At 50.2% G+C, this 14,724-nt stretch overlaps 1 protein-coding gene across 1 annotated transcript; it reads right to left on the bottom strand.

Moving 5' to 3' along the window:
- Positions 1-1,437: 1,437 nt before the first annotated feature.
- On the bottom strand, positions 1,438-14,112 carry TMEM116 (transmembrane protein 116). Its single transcript, XM_074844379.1, has 11 exons — positions 14,019-14,112; positions 13,786-13,832; positions 13,583-13,646; positions 9,693-9,824; positions 5,672-5,776; positions 4,099-4,148; positions 3,586-3,669; positions 3,366-3,504; positions 2,753-2,897; positions 2,565-2,638; positions 1,438-2,026 (listed from the first exon to the last, which is right to left on the bottom strand). Exons 1-11 carry the CDS (start codon positions 14,064-14,066, stop codon positions 1,826-1,828), a joined length of 1,089 nt encoding a protein of 362 aa, XP_074700480.1. The 5' UTR covers positions 14,067-14,112; the 3' UTR covers positions 1,438-1,825.
- Between the last annotated feature and the right edge of the window lie 612 nt (positions 14,113-14,724).

The raw sequence follows: 14,724 nt of genomic DNA, 5'->3' as shown, positions 1-14,724 counted from the left end.
AAAGCCTGAAAAAATTGTGTGCTCTGCCTGGCAACATAACCTGAAATTGCCTCTTTTAAAAACTGCTTTCCATTAGATGGCAGCAGTACATGCCCAGTGCTACCAGTTAACCCCCCAAGGTCTAAAGGATTTTTCTTATAATACCACTTTGGGCAGAGGGATGAGTTGTTCTGTGTTTGGTGATATTTCCCGTCAGGTCTAACAGCTCCATTCTGCCACCTGTGGTTTTTGGGGCAGGAACTAGGAACCAGTGTCTTTAGGGTGCTGATCTTTGCGGGGTGTTGTGCTTCGCTGAAGGTGGTTGAAGGAGGAGCCCTGCAGGGACTCATGACAGGACTGACAACGTGGGAGACCCGGGTAGCTGAGAAACAGGTCGGCCTTTGTTTGGGCTGACAGCGTGCTTTGCCAGTGCTGGAGTGCTGCTCCTCGCCTCTTAGGCATGCTTCCTGCATCTGGAAATATTTTTATTATCCTCAAGCATGGTTTGACTGGCTTGTTGACAGCAACCAGATAGACCCTTGTCACATGAGCATTTCAGAGCAAAAGTGGCACCGAAAGGAGGCAGTGGGGCAGCTGTGAGTGCCCGTGTGCCCCAGGCCAACTTCTTCATAAGAGTTAACATCCATCTGGGGGTACTTTTGAGGAGTTAATAGTGCGTTGGGTGGGGAGTGACTGACTGAGCATCCATAGTGTTGGGAAGGGGAGTGAGAGAACAATTTCCAAGCATCCTGGGAGTATTTAAGGCAGCCAAACCAGCTGCCACCGCTCTACAGAAGTGGCACAACAAAAGACTCTCCCCTACTCATAGAAGGATGTGTGGCCCAAAGAATGTCTCTCCCTTTCCAGTGAGAAAACTCCCCTCAAATAGTTAAAACATTGTGATGTGCTTTGCTGAGTGAGGAGCCCAGCAAGAATATCTGTCAACAGACACTGAAGGCTCTCACCACTGCAGCTGAAGGTCCCATTAGCAACCAAATCATTGTTTCCCTGGTAATCTTCTATTGCTTTCCCCTTATGAACGCTTAATCCCCTTTTAAACAAATTGCTGCAGCAGTGCTGGCTTGTCATGCTCTTCACAAACGGGGTCAGCCCAAGCAGGGTGCAGCAGGCTCTTAGCGACGAGAGGATGTATTTAATGTGCCGCTTGGTCCCGCCTGTGCTGCTGTCAGGGTGTCCCTAGAAGAGTACAGACAGATTCAAGCCAAGTCCTGCTCACCTGGTTCATGAGAGATGCTCCACTGCGTTGAAGAAACTTATTTTTCTGAGTATCGTAGCTGAGCGGGAGTTGGCACGAAGGACAGAAGGGAAACGTGCGAAAAGTCGAGGCATGGAAGTGGGGGCTGATTATTTTATGCTACTTTGCAATTTTTCATTCCTTGCAGTTGGCTATTAGTATGGTATGTGTTCTTATTTTTATAGTGAATTAAAAGTCAGAAATTGAAAAATATTCACTTTTGCTTTACTGTTAATCTGTAATGACAAATACGTAGAGAAGTAAAACATCCTTTGACCACCTGCCCTCAAAGGGGCCGTACCAGATCTCGAGCTGTTACATATAATTTGCTGCATTTCTAGAGATATTTCCATAAGGAGAAAGTCTGTACTAAAGATTTACCATGTTTAAAGAATCCATTTACAGTCCATACAAACCTGTAAAATAAATAACTATCTTCACTGAAGTGTCTGTGTCTGACAGACCTGCTCAGGCTCCTCCAGCACTACAGCTAACTTCGCTGCTGGCAAGACAGTTCGCAGCAGGCAGATTGCTAAAACACGACGAGCCCTTGTTAGGACGCTGCCTGTTCTCTGTCGATGCAGGGATTTGTCAGAGCAGGGTGGACGTGGACCCCTCTGCGTCCGGCGGGCTGGCGGGGAGCGTGCTGGCGTAAAACTTCTTCTGGGAGCGCAAGAGAGGGGTCTGAGTGTCAACGTCCCGGCAGGCGTTGCGTTTGAGGGAGAGGAAGATGTGCTGGGTCCAGCCGTAGACGATGCAGTTCAGAAGCCCCTGGGAAGCCGCTGTCAGAGCCTGGGGGGGACCACGGGGGAGATGAGGGGGTCTCTTGTCAGCCAGCACAGCACAGCACTCCACGGCCCCAGACCCGGCTGTCAAACCCGGCCCATCACGCCAAGCCTCCCACTTCCAGCATGATTATATCTATCTGCACCCCCATGTGATACAGGAATCTTGTGGTTATTTTAATAATCTTTGCTAAATGCTGCCTCAGGCACAGCAAGGAGCTGGACAAGTGTTGTGGAGGAATTGCATTCAGAGACTTTCACAGAAAGGGAAAAAAACCTCACTGATTTCTGGGGATCCTTTCTAGTCCTATTTTCTACAATTTCCATGATGCTGTGATTTTGGTTACTGAGACCTTTTCAAGCCTGTGAAAAACATAAAATGACTAACAAAGATCTTTGCCAACCAGAAGCATAAATCAGACTTAGGCCCACAGAGCAGTGATCTTTGTGGCTTTGTCCAGTGGAGACAAGAAGCAGGCAGACACTAATATGCCTGTTCAAGCAGAGAAGGCAAAACCCAGGAGGTTGCAGAGGAAGTCATTTACCTGGAGAATTAGAAGAGCCATGTAGATTTTGCTGTTTGTTGAAACAGTCAGCTTCAGTATTCCAAGGAGGACAGCTGTGAAAAGGGATGGACAAGAGGGTATTGCTTTAACCCCACCTCTTCGGAGCTTCCTTGCCAGGCACTGTGTCCTAGGGGAATGTTGTGAGGGTAACTCAGCTCGCTGCTCACCTGGGGCCCAGCAGCAGAAGAATGCAATGGGGTAAAAAATCACTCGTTGCTCTACTGTCTTAATCATGGCCCACTGCTGATCCCCCAGGAATCCTGTGGCGTTTACAAACCTTTTGTACAAACCTCGGGCTTGACTGAGTACAACCTAAAAAAGAACAAGCATACGTCACTGTTCGTACTTCGTGCACATGCTCTCATCTGGCTTGTTCATCTAGGACAGGGTATCCCATTTCAATCTATCAAACCTTTTCACGCAACAGTGTGCTCCCTGGGGCAGACGTGACCTTTTCTGAACTGAAGACTGAATTGATTTGGGCTCTTGTTGACCCATGATCTCTGCTGCCATGCTCTGAGCCTTTCTACCTGCTAAATCCTTTTTGGGGTGGGTTGACAGAACACAGGGCTCCAGATGGATTTATATGGTGGCACAGTGATATTTTCTCTCCCCTCCCACTCCTTCCAAAAGGGAAGCAGCACCACACAGCTCTTCCCCTGCCATTGCCTGGCCTCCGGTACCATCTAAGCAAAGATGTAAAGATGAAAAGGGGAAAAAAATCTTCTGACACTGATCATCTGGGTGCAACATCTAGTGCACAAGGACTATGTTTCTTACCAGAATGGCTATGAAGCTGATCAGAAAGGAAATGAGGAAGACCCCAATGCCATAGAAATGCATCGCACGGCAAACAGAGCCACTCAGGGTTTGTGGCTCGTTGGTGGGCACGGCTATTTCTGTGTGCATCAAGAGACATCTGCGGGGAGAAAGGGAAGAGCCTGAGCTCCTGCTGGGAGTCATAAGCAGTGGGGCTGTTTCAGAGACGCAGGAAGCTTACCCATGCTTCTGGCTGAAGTTCTGGTAGCAATTACTGCTGTTGCCCAGGCAAAACACAGGCACCATGAGAAGGAAAGGGATCAGGCTAAGAGGAGAAATGACAGTGGCACAGCTATTAGGTATTGCACTGCACTGCTCCCATCCCCAACCAAACACTACTTGGTTTTTCTCCTGTCACTATAGAGGACTTAAACATTGTTTTTACTGATACTGCTCTGGAAGAGTATTTTATCAGCTTTGCTAACTTCTGCACTCTCATTCATGCAGGCAATACATTGGTGAAGGAAGCACCTTCTGGAAAACTACACATCATTAATACAGTTATAACTAACTTGGTCGGAGAAAGGCCCTTACACCCAAAACCTCTTACTCTGAGTTTGTTAGGTCACTCTGCTCTGACTGATGAGCTTTACAGGTTTTAGTAAAACTTGCTTCAAAATCAGTAGGAAGCAGAGATCAGCACACTACAGTTTACCAAAACCACATCATTCTGCCAGAGAGAATTAAATCTTACCTAGACGAGATTGTTGCTATTCGGCCAACGCAACTCGCATAATCTACAACCTGCAAAATCCAAAGAGCTCAATGAAATGATCGTTTCCGTACAGCCACCGGTTCACAGGAACCAGCTCCCAGGGAGCACTTCAGCAGCTGAGGACTCTTCAAATGCTGATTAATCCCCAGACTGAGCACAAATGTTTGTTTCCGCTTTGCACTGAATCAACACCGCCCAGTTCAGTCTGTGCTGATTTGCACCAGAAACAACCAATGCTTCCACCCTCCTACGGCCTTGTTCTCCTTCAAGACTAGAGGATTTGAGAAGGGAACTTGGAACTGGACAAGGAGCAGGCACTTGATGAGCACTCTGGTGTAACTTACTCATTTTTTGTATTGCTTATTCACTTAACCTGGCCCTGTTCCTCAGAAACGTCATGTTCTGGTGAAGAAATGAGGTGATTTGGAGTGTCCTGGTCTCAGCTCACCAGAAAATGTACTTTGGCAGCTGGGATCCACACACCAGCTATGGCAATACACCGTGGGCACAGCTGTAGTGGTGAGGAATTAAGGTAGGTGTTGTGTTTTGAATGGGAGTCCAGCAAGAAGGAAACCAGTCCTACAAGTGGATCCAAACCCTGGGGACAAGAGCCCTTGAAACGTAGACTGATCTGCCCAGCCTGCTGCTCCCAAACCGACGGATGGAATATCTGGGATACAAAGTTTGCTGTGTAAATTTGCAAATGTCTGAGGAAGGAAAAGGCTATATACAGAAATGGGGCTGATAGGTTCAACGTGAAGAGCTACGTAAGGAATCCGTCCTCTTGCAGCAACACATCAGGAACAACACCCTGGTTACAGCGATGGGGAGCCTCAGTGTTTAGCCAGGGGTGAGGAATGAAACAACTGCAAGGAGAGATTTTAGTCATGCGGTTTGTGAAGTGTTTGTTTAGCCTGCGACATAGAGAGTATTTTTCTGAGTACTACGTCCTTGTTCCTTGGTTCCCAGCGATTACACTGGTTCCCCAAAGGGCTTTTGTAAAGGCCAGCGATGATGAAGTGAGGACTGGCCACTGTTCACAGAGCCAACTGGTCCTTTTATCACTAGCTCACCCCTGTCACACCTACTCTCTCAAATTCTTACAATACTTACTGATGCTCTCAAACGCTGTATGACACCTGGGAAGGACAGAAATTGTCAGTTCTCAGTTCCAGGCTGCCCAGGCCCCCCCTGCTTTCCTGTCCCCTCTGCCGTGCACTGGCAGAAGGCAGTGACAGCAACAAACCAGTTACTCAGCTGGTGCAAATTACTGCTGTTCTAACTGCATAACAACTTCACCAATATCCAGTTCTGAGCCTTCTCTGCTTTGAGACGTACACTGCCACTGGCCTTTGTCTGCTTTAGTCTTGCAAGCCTAATCTTCTGCTGAGATGCTACAGCAGACCCAGCAGTAATTCTGCTGACCTCAGTGGGCAAGATAAGTCAATTCATACAGTGAATTTGCGGTGAGATATCCTGTTACACATGCACCTCCTAAACCCCACAGTTAGACCTTGGAACCCAACAGTTGTTGCCCATCGGTCCTACTCACCTGGGGGGGCATCCTGAAAAGGTTCTGATTGTATTTCATCTTTAGGTCCATGTACAGATGCCAGGTGTAGTTGACAGTGTATAGAAAAGAAGCCACGTAGAATATCTGAGAAATGCAAACAGTATTTCAGTCCTATAATAATAGTTCCTGTAGCACTTCTAGTTCATGGCTGATGAACCCAAAGCCCGTGGGCCAGAGACAGGATGCTAAACAGCGTACTGGACTGCCAAAGGTGAGGGTCCTGACACAGCCCCTGTGCTCATGTCTACTGGGTTTCCAGCTGGAAAGAGCCAGGTAGAGGAGGTGTTCCCACCTCAGACCACACAAAGGCAGCTTCACTTTGGCCCCAAACCAGGGACAGGAGAACTAGTGACAGCAGACTGGCTTAAAAATACAAATCTTTGTGACTTGGCTCATTTTTTGGCCCAAATCCTGGCAATAAAGTGTTCAAAAGCACTTGGACCTTCTCTACGCTACCTCTGTTAGGAAATACAACACAGATGTGGCACTTAGATTTGCTTGTCACATAATGAGCTCACTAGACAGTGAATTCACGGAAACACAAAACAATAGTATATTTAATGAGGAAAGTGGGCACAGAGAATACCTGCACTAAGCCTGAGCTAACATCGCCCTTTTCTCTTCAGGGGAAAAAGGAGGAAAGAAAAGATACAGAACACTGTTTCCCATGGAATTTCCAAGTCCTGGATTCCAACTTGAAGCGAGGCCAAATATCTAAAATCTCCTGTAAAAAACCCACTCAAATCTTTCTTGCATTTCCTTCTGAATCCATGGTTGCTCCAGGCAGTCAAGTATAAACAGCGCTGCCTAATCATACTCTATATATGCGTGTGCTGTGTTTGTTACAGGAAACACATGCTTCAGTGGCAAAGACAAAGAGGAAGGGCTGGACAAGTGAATTTTTATGTGGATTTGCTATCCTTTGCCAAAGAGGCACAGAGCACCGGTTTGCTGCCCTGATATCACCCAAGTCTGGGAAAGTAGTCACTAAATAACCTCGGCCTCCTTCACTGAGGTTGCAAATGCTCTTGGCTGACTGAAGAGGCTGAGTCCAAGGGGCTGCTACATTGCAGCAGGAATATTACAGTGACTTTCCAGCTCATTAGGCAAGGTTTAATGAGGGTTTGTTGCCCTTCTTCAATTACCTCCAGGGAAGGTCATCAAAACAGCCCTCAAAGACCATTCTCTTGCACTTCAAAATGCCTTAGAGAGGTTCACAAAATGTCAGCACTGCCTCTGTTTTTTGGAAGAGGGAACCAAAAGCCACTTGTAAAGTTGCCAGCAGAAAGCGAAGGGAGTTCTGCTCTCCTGAGCTCCAGCTTTGGGGCTGCGAACAGCCCTGCAGCACTCACCATGAGGAGATAAAAGCAGGGGCTGGGAGACATGAGAGTCCCTCATTATAACGCTTCTGTGGCTCCTCATTGTGCTCACCAGCGTGAGCGGAGCCTGCCAGGACATTATTAGGCCACTGGAACTGAACTGGAAGAATGTGGGGGAATTGTGCAATTATAACCACAATCCCTGTTTTGAACTTCATTATTGTAATGCAAATGCAAGGCAGGGAGGAGGAGAGAACAAAGTCAATGGACAGCAGAAGGGAGCGGTATTTACATTTAGTATCAACCAAGAGTCTGGGGCTGAAACAGGGAAAGTCCAAGAAACAAAGCGATCTCCTGCTTTACAACACAGTATGGATGCTGGGGGAGTTCCACCTGCTGTAACGTCAGCCCTTGGTGATAAAGTGACTGTAAATAGGCTGAATAAAGCAAAATGTTGTCCTGCTCCTAAGGCAATCCCTTGAGACAACCACATCCCATGGCCTGTGGTGTGAGGCTCGCTGAGGGCTGCCACCTGCAAACACCAGTGCCGAGCAGCCCTGAGCCTGTCCTCACCCTTGTCGGTCAGTGCATTTTACATCTTCTAGGTGTTTGTGTGCAAAGAACCTGCCCAGAAATGCAACCCTTGAGAGACTTCCCCGCTCAGCGTGGGCAGAATGGGGCCAGGAGACATTTACTCCTTTCATTCGGTTACAGATCACTTATACTCTGCAGAAGCTGCTGGTTAAACCTGTTACTGGCTCCTACTTACGCACAAGGTGTTCCCACCAGGCAAGGGCATTGCTGGGGTGTTTAGTAAGGAGGTGTCCTGCACCGCGTCACGTGCACCGTGCGGGCACGGTTGCTATGGCAAGTGCTTCATTTGTTTTAATTTCTTCCAGAGCAAACAGCAGCAACAGCAACAGCTCTTGCCAGACCCAAGCTGGCTCTGTCACCCTGGCAGTCCTCCTGCCGGGGCTGGGCTGCTGGTGGCACGCAGGACAAAAGCCCAGTGGCCCCGTGGCTGAGGTCAGGATGTGGCAGGCACCTTACACACCCCACCACAGCCTCCTGACTGTCCCCCATGGGGCTGAGGCCAGCTCTGCCTACCCACATTGCCTTTCCCAGTGTGAAAGCAAAGCTCCCACCTTGCCCCCATCCCTTGCTGGTGTCCCTGAGAAGCACAGCCACAGGCTGGAAAAGCAAGGGCAGGAAAGAGCCAGAAATGATGGGAGTACAGCATGCTCCGAGTGTCTCTGCTGAGAAATGATGGCGTATTGTCTATATCCAACCTACTTCTCCTCTAGCAGAGCAGCCTGTCTTCTCCAGGCCATAAAAAGATCACACCAACATTAAGAAATGTTCTCCAGGTAAAGCTGCAAGGGAAACAGCTCAGAAATGCCTCAGTCCCACATGCTCTTTCCACCTGACAGCTCTGAAAAGCCTCTCCCAAGCTGTCATGGTTTGAGTCTTCTCATTTTCCTCTGTACTATCATCTAAAAAATATCTTTGATATTGTCCTGCATCATTCCCAAGTGGCCAAGTTACTCCCACCCCACTGCTCCCTCTCTCGACATAAACACACTGCGGTGCTTCCACAGCAGAGCCAGAGAAACTAGAGAGAATCCAGGAGTGGAACAGCTGCTCTCACCATCACGAGTATCATGGTTTTATCCACAAGAACAGCTGCTGAAACAACCTTGGGCTGTACACACCAGCACGAACACTTCCATACCGCACACCCAGGGACTTCCCTGCCCTCTCCCGAGGTTCAGGGAGAGCCTCTCCAGCTTCAGATGTGAGGATGTTTCAGTTCCCATCTGTGGGTACCATCCTGCTCCCAGGGAGCTGCCCGAGCCCACAACACACATCAAGGCTCCCGACAGCCACTTGCTCTTCCCAGCCACGTTTTTGTGGGTCCTTTAAAAGGAAACTGTTAAGCTCAGAGGTCACCATTTGTGAACCACCGTTGTGGCCCAAGCTTGGCCATATCCTGCAGAACTTTTCGAGAGCAGTGATCTGCAAAGCCTAATGCTGAAATGGGAACTTAAGTGAGACAAAAGCAAACTGTCAGGAAAATGGTGTTTCACTCACTCCAATTAGTCTCCAGCACACGGAATTGGCTGGAAAGCAGCCGAGTCGCTGGGGCATGGGGCTGAGCTTGCGCTGACAGAGCAGCCCCTGAGCATCCTTGGGATTGTTTGAGAGAAGATAGGGCCAGGTCAGCAAGAGCAGGGCTGTTTATATGAGTAATGTTGTAAGTCTGAGCTCAAGCAAATCGCAGGATGTGTCTGTTCCTGCCCAGGATGGAGGAAGCATGAAGAGGAATAGAAAAGCTGCCGTGTGAGCGGCAGAGATCATCGTCGGCACGGGTCCAACAGGAAATAGATTAAAACCCATCTACTCGCTTTACACAAGCAACCCAAACGCAGCAACCACAAAATCCCATGCTCTCTTTGCCTTCCTCATTGCCTCTCACAAACCAGATGTGCCTAAACCCAAGCCTCGTTATCTCCGTTTTGCACACAAGGCAAAGAGATCCAATAAGTCAAGTTCACAAGAGGAGTCTCTGCCAAAGCCTCTCTAGAAACAGTCCCCCACGGCCACACTCTGATCACCGGCGTGGCTAATTATGGAGAAGGGTGCACGGGAACAGCACGAATGGTGACGCCAAGGCTACTCACTTGTCCTGTCGCTTGCAGGTTATAGCAGATGAGATCCTGCTTGGAGGTTGGCGTGCTATAGAGAAGCGCTCCGGCGAGCCAGCACATGCCCAGAAATAGGTCGGAGAGGCTCAGGTAGAAAAGGGGACGAACCTGGGAAAAGTGAAATTGGTCAGCAGGTCTGAGCGATGGTCACAACACTCCCACGACCACCTACAGCAGCACTTTTACCCCGTCATCTAAATGAGCTTTTGTTCTCCAGCTCTTCTGGTAGAATGAGCCGCTCTCCTTGCGCACAAAACCCACGCTGATGCTGGCTCTCAGGAGCTGTTTCAATGCAGATACCCTGCTCTAATCACCCTTTCTGCCACTAGCAACATCCCAGGATCCAAGAGAAGCATCAACTCTTACAGGAAATATCTCAAAGGTCCCGAATGTTACAATTTTGCAGAATGGGACAGGTTGGCAGGGAGAAGTGATGTTATTTGTTAAATCAACTGATAGAGAAATCAAACTTTTGGTAAACACAAACCCTCCCTCAGGTCAGAAATAACTTAAAATGAGTATTTTTCCAATACGTTTCACGTCATTTCAGTTGGTGACTAAGGCTGAATCTATTTTACATGCCAGATTAATTTTCACCGTGAGTCTCTCTGCTGCACACTGCATCTTGCTGGAACAGAATCGTGTCTCTAATGGCAGTTTCCAGCCCATTTCCAGTTTGCATGCACTGGCCAAAAGGACTGTAAACACTGTATGAAAACATTTGTGCAAGATTCTGGCCAACATTTAAGTTGTTAGTGGGAGAGCAGACACTCTGAAAAAGCAGCCTAATTATCTAGATTCTTAATTGTAGTCTTTGGTGCCTAATTTTCAGCATCCTGGAGAGAAAATGATGGCATTTTTTTTTCCCTACAGGAAATTATAATGCTAAACACAGCATGGAAACACTTCGGGAGACCTTGATTTTAAGATTTTTTTTTTCATGGAACAGAGCTTTTGGTGAGATTCGCCTCAATATCATCCTTTAAGTAAATGTCTGCCACTCATGGTGTTGTGTGATACTTGTCTTGTTCCTGTGAGCAATGAGAAAGAGCTTATTAAGACTGATAAGTGGTAAGGTAGATCTGATCAAACCAGATCTGTCCTTATGGAATAGTTTGAGGAAGATCTGCCTCACGTCTTCCTGGGCCCCCCCCTGCCACACAGCAGCGCAGTGGGTTCTCTGCCTTCTGCAGAATTTGTCTCCTCAAACATTCTTGTCTCTCCAGTTCCACATCTGTACCATCCAACCCAACAACACAGTAAATCAAACTGCTGTTTCTAACTAAATATCTGGAGCTACTTTGTAGGTCATTGCCTTTACAAATGTCTTTTTAACCAGGCTTTTCCTTGATGGTGAGTTGAAGCCCCGCAGGCAGCCACAGGCATGACAGACTGGGGATATCATCCAGTTTGTGAGCATGGCAGGTTAAAACCAAGGAGCACCGAAATAAGCAACTTTTGCAATCAAACAGGTGACCCCTTTCCCTAGCAAGAAGTGTCCTTGGAGCAAGGCACGAGTTTGGTTGAGGAACTATTTTGGCATGGACCTAAATAAAGAAGTAGGTGACATAGTGGTAAGTGAAAGGCAGCATGGTTCTTACTTGCAAAAGGAAAAAGAAAAAAAACAAATGGTATTTATAAAATAGAGGAAGGGAATGTAAAGACGTAATGATTCAGATGAGCTGCCAGGCTGGAGCATACATGTTGCTCTGTCTGGCCATTGCCCAGGACATCTGCCTGCACAAAACCTGTTGACATGACAGAGGAAATTCTTGGTTCATTGCTTGCCATCATCTCTTCTGAATGATTCAGCTCAGGCTGAAGAGTTTTATTGACCCTGTAGAGACTGAAAACAAGCTTCAAGAACACAATATTTGATTTCCTAGGCTGGGGGCAGGAGGGGAAGTGTTTATAACATTGTTCTCCTCCCAGCCTCCAGAGCTGTTTATTTTTAAACATTTTACTCTGGAGCCTCATGACTCAAGGAATAAGCTGTTTGTGGCAAGCTTTGATATGGATCTCTTCCAGCCCCTTTGTTTACAAATTTCCACTTAAGACCAGAAACACGGGGACAAGGCAATGGGGAAGTTACTGAAGATTCTGCTGCTTTTGAAACACCACCAGCAGATCTCCCCTGGCAGCAAAACAAGAGCCTGGAAGCCTGATGCAGACAAATCACTCCAGCTGGTCTCCATCCCTCCTATCTGGATTTGCAGAAATAATCTGAGCAGAAACAGCTGGACTCCCTCAAGCAGGAAGACTCCATCTGTGCCCTGGAGCCATGTGTGGCTCCCAAGCAGCTCTCAAGCCACAGCCACATCATATGACTAACAGCACAAGGGCTCCTGAGTAATGCAGACTTCTAGACATGGAAGTAAACGGGCTAAGGCTGCTGAGTCACATCAGGACACCTGCCAAACCCAGCTCCGTATCATACCAGAGTGGAGGACCCCAGGAGAGAACCATGTCTGGAGGTCTCCAGGTGCAGGAGATGTGGCAGAGGGAGCCTTTGATAGGCACCTTGTGCAGCACAAGCTCAGGCAGGTTTTCCATCCCAGCACTAAGGTGAAGTCCCAGCCTTCATTCCTCCCCAGGAACGCACAGAGATCTCCGCAACCCATTCTCTGTGTGCTGGGCAGAGCATTTCCAGGAGGCTGGTTGCCTGGGAGCAAGACTGCCCTGCATGTTGTAAGGGGTGTGAATTTCCCCTGCAAACCTGGACTCACGTTCTCCTCCCCACCTTGCTTCATCCAACATGTCAGTTGTTAGCTTGACTACACACCTTCCTTCTCTGCGGATGACTCACTGCGTTCCCTAAAAGTCCTGTTCTCTGGGCTGCAGATCAAACCCAATGTTCTTTGTACACCGTGAAGACGAGGGAAGTACAAATACAGCTTTGTTACAACACAGCTGCCAGCTCTACTGTCGTGCTGCTCTTAGTGGGAACCTGTTATCTGCGTGGTCCACAGACTGGGCTGCCAGACATCTGCAAATCCTGGACAAGGAACCCCAGCTTCACCCTGACCAGCTCCGTGTCCAGGAAGTCCTGGACAGACAGAGGGACTGTGTGTGGACAGCAAAAACCTGGCAGGTTTAGGATGGAGGTCTGGAGTTACTGTGCCAGTTACTGTGCCAGCCAGCTCAGCATCTCCGATATACCCCAGGCACACACGATCTGCACGTGTGATGCACTCGGGACGGGCATTCACGTCACATCTGTGCGGACAGTCCCACCCCGAGGGAAGTTTGCACCCGAGTCCTGCTGCTTCAGCGTTAGAAAGGTTTGTGGCTCCTGCACGGGGCCAGGGTGAATCTTCCAAAGCCCCATGGCAGAGCCCAGCACAACAAACTGCTTTTCAGCCTGGCCTCTTGTTGTCTGAACTCTGCAGCATCTTTGAGCTGTCTCAGGTGCACCTGCCTGGAAAAACTACCCAGAGATGCCCAAAGACCGACACCTGTAAATACATTTCCTACAAGGGCATCTCTAATTCACACTTCAGTGGCTTTGTTCACAGCCCTCCTCAGCCCTCCAGGCGTTTTGCCCCCCAGAGAAGGACACACTCACAAATCCCCATTCCAGGAACAACTGCAGGAGTTTCCCAGAGCAGCAGAAAGCGTGGGGCTAAGGAACCTGCTTCTCACTGCGTGGGTACAGCTCAAGGTTAGTCCCTTCAACTCCTATCACAGACCAAGGGCCAAATTCTTGGCAAGCCCTTGCCTCGCAGTTAAACGAGGTTTAACCACTTTAGACCTGCAGCTGCTCCTAGCAGAGTGCCTGACCCACACGGGTCTTTGCTAGACGCGTGACCCCTCTGCAAGGTACCAACACCCCGACTTAGGGAGGGAAAAGGCGGCTCAGACCTTACCTCGGGGGACCGCACTGCATTTTGAAAGACGGCGTAGGCAATAATTGAGCTGGAACCTATAACACTGCGAAAACAAAGCACAGGTTGGAACGGGAGCGCATCTGCCTCGCTGGGATAAGCGATTTCTCTTTTTTTTCCTGGAGAAAATCGTCGCTGCAATAGTAACTCCATCCCGGGGACGGGGGTCTAGCAGCGCGTTGTACCTGAGCATGGCCATGGTGAACTGTATCCACTGGAGAGCCGAGTAGACCTGGGGAGAAGGACGGGTGGGAGCTCAGCACCCCACGGCCCCGCGAGGGGCTCTGCGGGCAGGCACAGCCCGGGGCGCCGGGGCAGAGCCCGGGGAAGGGCTGGCCGGGGATGGGGGGTGAAGGGACGCGCAAGGAGGGGACCACCGCTGCCCCCGGGGGTCCCGGTGCCGGCGGGGGTCGCTCACCTCCTGCCAGCCCCCGTCCAGCCGGGCCGCCTCTGCCGGGAGGGCCATGGGTACCCACCGCCGCCGCCGCACCGCTCCCGGGGCTGCGGGCACCGCCCGCGCTCCGCCCCGGGGCCACCCCGAGCCCGGCCCGCCCCGCGGCCAGCCCCCGCCGTCGGAGCTGGCTACGGGGAGCGCCCGGTCGTAGAGGAGGGGAGAGAGCAGGAGCCCCGTGGGAAGAGCAGGGCTAGCGGGCCGGTAGCCCATCCCTACCACGGTGCAGCACCGGGCCCTGGCGGGGGCGAACCCCTGCGAGAGGGAACCCCTCCAGGAGCCGACCCTAAGCGACCCTGCTTAGCTTCCCGCCCCTCAGTGACGCCACTAGCGGCCGGGGGCGGGAAACCGCTTTAAGGAGCGCGCGCGGGGGGCGGCGGCGGCGCCTCTGAGGGGGCGCGCGGGGCGGCCTCGGCCCTCAGCGCCTCGGAGGCTCCTGGGGCCGGCGTGAGGCGGCGGCGGCTCCTCTCCTCAGGAGCCAAGCGGGAAGCGTCTTCACCCAGGCCTCGTAGAGATTGTCCCCCGGTGCCCGTCCTGCTTGGGGTCCTGCCTCTTCCCCTCCAAACGGGGAGAGAACGCCGGGCCCGAGGGGCACCCTCCCACCGCTTCTCGCTTCTAGGTGGCATCTGGCTGATCAGCCTTTGCCTTCCCCTCTAACCACTGAAACCGGCAG

The sequence above is a fragment of the Strix aluco genome, chromosome 18, assembly GCF_031877795.1.
Source record: "Strix aluco isolate bStrAlu1 chromosome 18, bStrAlu1.hap1, whole genome shotgun sequence".
Classification (NCBI taxonomy): domain Eukaryota; kingdom Metazoa; phylum Chordata; class Aves; order Strigiformes; family Strigidae; genus Strix; species Strix aluco.
This window is presented reverse-complemented; position numbering and strand designations above follow the sequence as displayed.